The 9992-nt window shown below is 47.5% G+C and overlaps 1 protein-coding gene across 2 annotated transcripts in view; it reads left to right on the top strand.

Moving 5' to 3' along the window:
* The first annotated feature begins 4948 nt into the window (after window positions 1-4948).
* Window positions 4949-9992, top strand: part of COL6A2 (collagen type VI alpha 2 chain) — a 28379-nt gene continuing 23335 nt past the window's right edge. For both annotated transcript variants that reach the window (XM_080399223.1, XM_080399224.1), the window contains exons 1-2: window positions 4949-5107; window positions 9721-9855. In XM_080399223.1, coding sequence (XP_080255349.1) covers window positions 9750-9855 — 106 coding nt within the window. In that variant the 5' untranslated portion in view covers window positions 4949-5107; window positions 9721-9749. The remainder of the gene's footprint in view (window positions 5108-9720; window positions 9856-9992) is intronic.

Genomic DNA, 9992 nt, shown 5'->3' with positions numbered 1-9992 from the left:
TATGGCCTCAATTTCAAAAGGACAAACTTCAAAGACCCAAAGAAAATGTGCAGCCAGAGCAGCTTGGCACGGGAGTCCCGGAGCATCCCTGCTGTTTCTTCAAGCCAGCGTACTCAAACTGATCCCGGGAAGGGAGATCTTGAGCAGAAGGGTAATAAAACTCGGATCAAGGGTCTCCACACTAGTGAGGTCTAAACAAATGCTTTCAGAGGATTATTAGAAAATGTGGGGAAGGAGGCTCATGGCTGGCTGTGGGAGCAAAGCCTCAGTAAGGAGTAGCCTGCAGCTGGGACAGAGAGCAGGAGCGTGCCGTTCCCTTGAGCAGTGTCTCATAACAAAACCTCTGCTGGGCAGAGCAGAACCGAAACGGGTCCTTGGGCCACCAGCAAAAGCAAGCTGCACCACAGCAATGCATTACTGGTGGCTCTCACTCGTAAGCTTCTCTGGAGTCTGTGCAGCATGGGAGTGGCCGGGAGATGGGGGATGTCACCTCCATTTCTGGCCGCTCGTTTTTCCCACTACTCTATTTAAACAAAGTAGAGTCTCTGCGATATCAGCATCCTCTAAGGAATTTGAGCTTTAGTGAAAAACCACATGGTCACCAATATGGGTCTGCATCTGGCAAGGCTTCAATAACGCTTGTAGGTTGGGAAATCCTTGGGGCTGTTTAAAACAAAATTCTCGAAACTCCAAACAGTACTTCCCTATGTGTTAGCAAACAATAATTTATAAGCACGCAAATGCTGAACATAGAAGTGGGGTAAATAAGTAAATAAGAACTGCAATAGCATAGGAGACTTAAAAATTAACGCCAGAATATTAAGACACAAAAAAAGTATGCAAAGCCTCAGATTGCACTTGTGTGTTCATGGTGACTCTCTAAACATCCTGGAGCAGTTGGTTTTGATGGCTTAAATCCCAGGAAATGCTGCTAAAATATGGTATCAAATGAACATTTGCTTTTCTCTTCAGAAAGGCTCCCCTTTGTGTCTCATTTTACCACAATTCAAGAATGTCAAACACCATGGGGGCTGTTGTTCACGTACATGACCTGGGTTAATCTAGAAAAGAAAATGTTTTTTTCTTTTTTTTTTTTTTTCTTTCTTTAATAGACGTCTTCTCCTGAGCACTGGCGAGTATGAGCATGACCTGCCAGGGATGCCTCAAAGCCAGCCAAGCCTGCACCCAGCGTCTGCTCTGGGGGCGGTGAGGACCAGAGAGTGGACCAGCAGATGAAGCTGTAGTGGGGGTCTGCTGCAGCCCACCCAATGAAGAAGAAGAGGTGGGTGAAGTTTTCTTTAGGCACTTGGAGGAATCCTTGCAGCCGCATAGTACTCATGAGTGGGTTTAACCCCCCCCCTACCTGCTAGGAGAGCAGTGTGGCTGGGCACAGCCACCACGAGGGGGGTCTGGAATCATTTGAAGGCAATTTTGTGATGAATGAAGGAACTAGGGGAGATGCTTTTTTGGCCCCACTGCTCAAACACAGGGAAGAGTTGGCTGAAAGTGAGAAGGCCGGAGGCAGCCTTGTCTGCAGGGACTGTGGTACTTCAGGTGCTGAGAGAAGTCAGCACGGCAAACGGCAGAGTTACAACCCTGAGCCTCAGAGGAGCAGGGGTTTGCCGGCTGCAGGGGCAGAAATACAAATGCATTGTCTGAATTGAGTTAGGAAGCAAGAATTTGAGAAAATGGCAACTACGAAAGGATGTAAAATCCACCCTTCTGTTTGTCATCAGTGAAAATGCTGAAATTATCAACTGCATACTTATAAATATTTGAAAACTAGCATTAGTTACTTTCACTAAGCACTTAATAGTCTTGGCCTCAGTTTTGGTTCTCTTCACATTATTTAGGAAACAAGACCCTTGGAGACCACTGTATAAACTCAGAATCACATGAAGGGTGGATGCAATTGCAGACAGACACAAAGAAACTACAGTAGCTGTTTTCCAGAGAACGACAGCAGTCCCATAAAACTGTTTCAGATGTACGTAAGTGATTTAAAACTAGGAGATTGTATTTTATTGAGGGTTACAAGTCAGATGTTAAAATAAAAAAAAAAAAAAAAGAGCAGCTACACAGTTTACAAAGTAACAGCTAAACATACAGTAAATCCCATTTAAGTCTACAAGGGGATTTCGCTGAAAGAGTAGCCCTCTGTGGTCTGTGCCTGATTGACTCCCTTACTTCAAACTCTATACAGAGTCATGGAGGAGAGCAGAAAATCAAGCATTTTTTTTCCTTCTTGCTTTCCACTCCTCATTTTCCTCCATTTCCTCTGTCTCCATTTTAAATGTAATTGAATAGTAATTATCTGTTCGGTGTATAGGGTGTTCCATGAGCAGCAATACTAGTATACAGGTCAGATACATAAAGTATGAGCAACTAATCCACGTCCATGCGCATTCTCTGCAAAAATCTTACCATGAGGTTTGCAGTTCTATTGAAAGGAGAAGAAAAGAAAGGCAATCGGTTTGAGGATTAGGAAAAGGAGCCAAAGGGAGGACAGAAATAGTGGATGAGGCTTCCATGAGTGAAAGGCAGTGATTCCTCACCTGCACAGACCTCTGTACGCAGAGAGCAAGAGCTATGTATAAAAGAGGATCTCTGCGCACAAAAAGAAATGTCTTTGCCCATCTTGATTCCTCTTACAAAGAAGAAAGAAGATGGTAAATAAAATTTTAGTCCTGTCGTCTCCCCTACGTCCATTTTCCTCTAGAGCTTCCTACATTCTCATCCCATTCACAAGAACAAAATTGAATTACAGAGTACTAGCTCAGGCTTTTAATGGTGCGAGTTACAAAAAAGATTGTAAAAAATATCCAGACGAGAGCATAATCTTGTTTTGAGGTTATTTTGCCTGAATTTCTGTGTAAACAGGACATACTACCGCTTCAGTGTGCCTGTATGTCAGACCACCGCAACCTAAGAAATGAGCTCACTAGATGTGGCCATCTACGACTGGTGGGAAGATAATATTCCTACAGATGTCATGAAAATGGATGCCTGGGTAGGTGAGAAAGACCAAATTAGCCTTTTTTATTGAGGGAAAGGATGCAACAGGGGGCTGTTTTGTAAAATATATGAGAATCCTCATGGGGACAAAGCATTATGTCACGCCAAGCTGCAGGAAAAGGTTTTGATTTGACATGAGAAAGTTCAAGAAGCTCACAAAGCTAAAAGTCTGTAGGTCCTGTGGTCAAGAAGCTGCAGACAAAAGACAATATTCACAGGTCTGCGAGGAGGAAGAGGGAGATACGGAAGTGTGGGCCTGAGCTCTCCCCCTTTCTACACTTTGGGCACTCACCAGCAATGTAGGAGACAGATGTGTTGCCCAGCTGTTTGTGATAAAGCATCTTGCTGGAAAAATAGCTTCTGCAGCAGCAGATTCACCTAGAAATAGACATAGTGAACATGGATTAGAAGCAGCATTGATGTGTATTCATGCACGCAGCAGAACTTGGACTTAACAGCAAAGTAGGCGAAAGAAATGGCCTGGTATGTGGTATGTTTGCCAGATTACTAGAAGATGAATGCTTTGCTTAGACATCTCATGTATGGTCCCATAAATTGCTGTCATCAGAGGCTGGACGACTCCACTAAAGATGCTCCAGAGGAAAAGAAACCATCCCATTTAGAGCTGCAGTAGTGCCCCTGGAAAGCGATGGCCCCACAAAATCTTTCTTTGCTCTTCCAAGGAGTCATTGAGGAATGTCTTGTTTCTCAGGTATGTTTATTCTTCAGCATCCCCTTGCTCCAGAATGAGTCCTGCTTCTGTCACAGGGCTTTAAGATGGACGGGGAAACGGGCATGTAAAATTCTAGCTTGTGGCTGTGGCCCCTATAGATGATGCTTGAGCATCAGAAGCATTTACGTTGGAAAAGACCTTTAAGATCACCGAGTCCAACCATAAACCCAATACTGCCATGTCCACCAGGGTACTGCGGGTGAAGGTGCTGACACAGAAGACACTGCAGAAATGTACCTTTATAAGCACGAGCAGCTACATGGAATTGGTTTATTATCTTTGCCTGCTAGTTCAGATGTTTTTTGCAAACACAAACAGCCTCAGCAACATGTTCCTGTAGGTCAGGAGTGGTGGGTTAGCAGCTTACTCGGAGATCTCCTGAGACAAATCCTTTGCTTTGGTCACTACTTGGGAGCCAGCACAGTGAAATGGAAGGTAACTGGGGTGTCTGCACTGTGGTCACCTTCTCTGGCAGCTGTGGCTCGGTTCTGGTCCCTTCACACTGTCCCTTTACACAGAAGTTTGGAGACACAAAGTCATAGCTCAAGGGATAACAGGCCACGTTCCTGGAAGTCATTGGTGTTGTCCATATTTTGTTGGGATATTTGCCCCTATTTTTCATTCAGCAGAGCTTAAAATTGCCTGTGAAACTAAAAATAAATTAAAAAAACAACCCCCAAAAAACTCCAAGGCAACAACAACAAAAAAACAAAACCCAGAAATGAATCAATAGAAAGAGGTAATAGTAATACTCAGACTTGGAAGACTATGAGCAAGGTTTGGATATTTGCAAAGACCAAGATGGAAGTTGCTTTTTTTAAAAAATGTTCTATTTGTTCCGCTCAGGACACGTTACTCGGATGGGAAGAGGAGGAGGAGGACAGCAGGGGGAAAGAAAAAGGAACGTTATTTGATGGTATAAATACGTGGGGCGGCAATGCCAACCACGAAAAGGGGCCTCATCATGGAAAAACGAGACTTCTTCCAGCTCCTTGAAAACAAAGATGCCTTCAGCTCCAAAGATGACAGCCTCGCCCCAGCCCAGCATCTGCCCCTGAGGGGGGGGCGGGTGGGAGGGGACCCTCCCGCGGTGGCGGTGGACCCACAGTGACTCTCCGTGGATGGCTGGGGCTACTACAGAGGAAGCTGTGCCGGATTTTGGAGGAGGAGGAGGAACACAGAGGGCAGCTCCAGCCTGCCAGGGACGGGAGGGAGGGGGCTGGAGGCGGCCGCTCCGCCCCGCGCCCCGCCGCTCGCCCCCCGCCGCAGGGAGCGCTCCGCGTCCCGCCGCTCCCCAGCGCTGCGCCCCGGCCTTGGGGAGGGTTGGGGGAAGCTGAGTTCCATGACTTCGTTTTCCAGGTAGGCAGAGTTTTCTTCTCCTCGTAGAGCGGTCGGGTGGCTGTTGGCTGACGGTTCTCCAGCTGGGAATTCTCCGGTTTGGGTTTTCCAGAGCCGGGCTCTGAAATCCCAGCGGGGGCTCTGCGGGTGGCACAGCTCCCGGGCTGCCCCGCCAGCCGCTCATCCCAGGCACATCGTGCTCAGGCAGTACCTGCTGTAAGAGAATCTATTTTTTTGCTGTTGCTCTCCACTTTTCAATAGTTCGGGCATTTTCCAAGGGGGTTTTCCAGGTGCAGGTAGCGTGAGCCACAGGCTCTGCCGGGGCCAGAGGTATAGAAAATCTCTTGGTGGGGACCTGTTGAACCAAATTCTTCCCTGGGACAACTGGGTTGACCTCAGCAGCTACAGTGAAGCGATGGCAGCAGCAGCAGCACGGGACTGCGCTGCTGCTGTGTGCCTGAGCCTCTGTTCTGCTGCACCATTCCTCTTTGATTTTCGGAATTTCAGCAGATATGGATTAGTCAAACCTGTGATTCGCATCTCCTAGTTATGCTGAGTTCCATCAGCACCAGCTCCTCTGTTTTGCGGGGTAACAGCACGTTTGGAAATGCCTGTGAGCTTATTGCACTTGCATCCTCTCATCAGTTATTTATTTATTTGTTTGTTTATTTATTTATTTATTTATGGTGGCAGGGGTCTGCTTGAGTGCTGTACTTGGAGCTTTCTGGCTGCCAGAGCCAAAGCTCCAAGGGGCTCTAGTATCCCTGGGGGGCAAGCTGCCCCCCCCTTCCTCCTCCCTCCCCCAGCCTTCCTTTGGCCTGGCCTTTGCCTGGCTGAAGTCCTGGGATGGTTGGAATAGAAGGGCTGGAGAAGGGCTGGATCCCCAGCAGATGTGGGGAAACTTTCACCCTGGGTGGTGTGCCCAGGGTCTAAAACTATGGGCACATCTGGATAGTGACTGCAACCGACACTGCAATTCCCTCCGCGTGCAACGTGCAAACTGTGGGCACACAAACGAGGAAGACAAGGTGCGTTTATAAAATCTTCTGTTCCAGATGGGACACATTTTGGGGGTTTTCTGGTTTTATTCAGCAAGCATTTGAGCAGTGACCACTGGGCATGGCCATGAAAAGACTTGGGACTGGGTCCGTGTCAGAGCTTCAGTGCAGTTTCAAACATTATTCTGAATATAGCATAGCTACTGTAATTCTCCTTTCTTGAGAGTAATGCGATTTTTGTGGCTTTAAATAAGGTCCTTGCAGGCAGACTTAGCTTAGAGAGCAAAGAACCTGAATTTTTGTGAATCTGGGAACGATTTGCTCAGCTATAATAGGTGTTGTGGTGTTGAGGGAGAAATGTACCATGCACCAGGAGGAACATCATAAATATCGATGTGTGGGATAAGACAGACCATGGTTCTGCCTGGCCAAGCACATGAGGTGACCTTTCTGGTGCATTAAAATCTGATAATCTGTTGTGAGAGCACAGATAAACTGACAATAATTTGCACATTTGAAAGAGTCATTGCAAGTCATTTGTTTGCCATAATAATACATTTGGTTCAGTAGGTCAGGGTGGGAAGTACCCACAAGCAAAAAACTCAGGTCCTCCTGCAAGACCACCATTTTTGCAGGGCTCTGTGTAGATAACTCCATATAATTTTGCAATTATGTGCATAACAGCCAGGTCACCTGGGGTCTGAGTGTGGGAGCAGTAGACAAGACCATGCTTTTTTCTGCTGAGCATCTGAGACATTTGGTAGGAGCATAGACCTTAATGCGGGGAGGATAGTGCAAAGCAGCGTCCTCAAAATCTGTTCAGAGGACCCAAAATCACTGCTCAAGGTTCCCTGGTGTTTTTTCCTTGTGTGCATCTTGTGGGGAAAGAGATGAATCACTCAGCAATACAGATACTGAGAGAAGGAAATTTCAAGATAAGTCACTGTAAGGCCTTGCTCCTACAATATCATGGTCCTGTTCTTGCAGAGGGAGAAAGGTCAAGGAAGAGCAGGGTGGGCAGACCCAAGTATTCAAGTGCAATGAGTCAGCTTCCAGCCTGCTCTTTCCATTAGTTTTCTGGACTATCAGTGTCCAAAAATTGTCTTCAACATCCAGCAAATGCATTAGTCCAAAATGCACCCTTTTGCTGGTGAAACCTGAGATTTCATTGCACCGTTTTGCAGCAGGAGGCGGGGCTTTAAGGAAAACTTCAAACATTACAAGATTTGCAACAGCATCACGAGAGCTGATAGTGCTCTGAAGATGCCAAAATAGGCACCATCACCCACCCCAGCCATGGAGACCCCTTAGATGGGAGAGGAGTCTCCAGCAGCACACACACACCCCCCACGTGTCCACCCATTCTGCGTGCAACAGGACCACAAAGAAGTGAGCTGGGTCTGGTCTTTCCAGCTGTTGCTTTTCAACTTTCTGCCCGTGTAGAAGCAAAGGCCACGGTGCCACACTGCCTCGGTTCAAAGCCCAGGGGCTGCGGGCAGGGGCAGTCCTGTGCCAGAGCTGGCCCTGGTTGCCCATGCAGCTGAACTGCTTGCTGTGGCTCTGCCTGGAGAGCAGCTCTTCTGCACGGCAACTTTCCCACTCACACACATGTGGCAGGAGGGAGGGAGGGAGGTGGTTAAACTCGGGACGCGATGATCTGTGAGTCAGACACTTGGCCAAAGCCTCCAGTGCTCCCAGCCGCTCCAAAAGCTGATGTCTCCAGCTTCCTCAGTCGCCGCTGAAGCCGGGCTCTGAAATGGTGCTGTCTGAAGGCACGAAGCTGTTGTGTTCCACAAAAGATCAGGATCTCCTGCAGCTCTGCTTTGGGGAGGGCAAGCAAGACAAGTGAAGCCTGTAGTAAGGCTAGAGGGAGGAATCTTGATCTTAACTGAAATACCCCTTTAGCGTTAAAGTATTTTATTCATATGATACTTTAGTGTTCTCTGCAGTGCAATGAAAAGTGAGCCACAGTGACCTATGCGGGGCCTTCACAAGGCCACAGTCGGGTCTCTGCAGACAGCTCTGCAGCCTCTCTGAGCTGGAGGGGGAGGAAAAGGACCCGTGTACTACTTGGTAGGGACATTTTGGTGCTGAGCTGGAGGCACATTCATGTCAGGGGGCTTTGCTGAGCCATGCCTGTGAAGCACCTCAAGTCGGTGTTCCCAAAGCATTTGGATCCACCCAGGAGATCTTCAAAGAGCGTGAAGGTTTCTTCTTCTATCTGAGATCCAGCCTGAGCGTTGGCTCTTGCAGGCTTGTTAGCATAGGCACAAGCCTTAGTAAGAAGGAAGGCTGTCCCTATTGTGAGGATATCAGCAGCACTAATACAAACCAGCCTTTCCAGCCTAACCCAGTTTGCAGAACCCTGTGATGAACTGCAGCTTGCAGTGTAAGCTGTAACAGGGCAATGTCCCATCAGGGAATAGCTGGTTGCCACATGGAGAGAGGTCTCTAGGGAGATGCAGGGAGAGCTGAGCTGCCTGTAATCTTCAAGTAATGTCATTTCTCATGCAACTGAGGCAGTACCTCAGCTGCATTGCTAACTTGCCCTCTTTCTGCACTGCCAATGCAGTGAAATGCACTCTCAGTGTCCGTTCAAGCCTTGGACTCTTCCAAGAACTACCCAAAAATGCCATTCAAGGAAGAAGCTCTCTTTCTGGACTGTACTCGGGCCTTCTTTTCATAAAGCAGATCACTGGTGCCCCTTTTTGGTTTGCGTTGAGTTGATCACCAAGCAGAAAAGCCTCTCTGCTACCACTTGGTCTGCGTGCCATCAAGGGGCCAGACTAGTTGGTGCTATTTTCCTCTAGACATAGAGGTGAGCATCACCTCTTCTCCATATTCTTTGCTGGGGGTAAGTGTTGCCTGAGTTTTGTCTGTGAATATCCTTTCAAATCCTGGGTTTCTCTGAACACTTATATACGTTCCCAAGAACTTTTCAGACTAGATCTCTAGCTTCTCTTCTGATTAAGTTATCATAACCCTACACAAAATACACTCCCATGTGCAGCTGGACCTTGGGGCTCAGTGATGGGTTGAATGCTAAAGATGTGCACTTTTTCAGTCCTTGTTTATTCATCCCTTCACTTGTTGTTGGCTCCAGAGGTTGTGTGGGCTCCAGAGCAGCACTGTTGAGGAAGGGGGTTTGTAGTTTTCCAGTGTACGCAGGCATCATCACACCCGCATGGGGAGTTGAAGGTGGAAAGGACCTGCTCCATGCTTTCACTGGTAGTCTGGCCAAGCAGGCAGAGAGGAGCACGGATGCATATGTCTGCATGGATTGGGGGTGATGGAGTCTATGGAGGCATGAGGCAGCCAGGAGAGAAACCATGAAACCAGAAGATCCTGATGCACTGTCCATAGCTCCACCACCCTATCCCTCCCTTCAGACTGAAAGAGAAGCTAAAGCAGTTTTAAATCATTCGCCCATACTCCTATAAAGGAAATACTTTAATTTCTTAGCTTTCAAGTCAATACAAAAATCTATATTAGCAGCCCAGCGATGTGTCATGGTGATGGAGAGGTCTTGTTTTTCACAGGCAGGATTTACAAGGAGCATTGGCTGGCTTTCTGTCTTCCCAGCAGAGCTAGGAGGTTGCATATCGTGTTTAACATGTAACTTCTGTTTTCCCACAGGCATCTAAATATCCAGTAGAACTGCTGAGATGTTCCGACAAGCCTTTTTTTCCACTCTCCTTTGTGTGGCTCTGGTTCCTCTCCATGCTCAGTTTAATGGGGATCCTGGAGATGTCACTTCTACCTCCTGTGCAGGTATTTAACCAGATAATTTGGGTGTCTCTCTCCTTTGTAGGCAGCAGTTTCACCGAAAACAATGGCCATGCTCAGTTGTAGAGTCCGCTCACGCAGAACTGACAGTGGCACGTCTCACCTCTCCTGTCCCTTCCCTG

The sequence above is a fragment of the Falco punctatus genome, assembly GCF_963210335.1.
Source record: "Falco punctatus genome assembly, chromosome: 8".
Classification (NCBI taxonomy): Eukaryota; Metazoa; Chordata; class Aves; order Falconiformes; family Falconidae; genus Falco; species Falco punctatus.
This window is presented reverse-complemented; position numbering and strand designations above follow the sequence as displayed.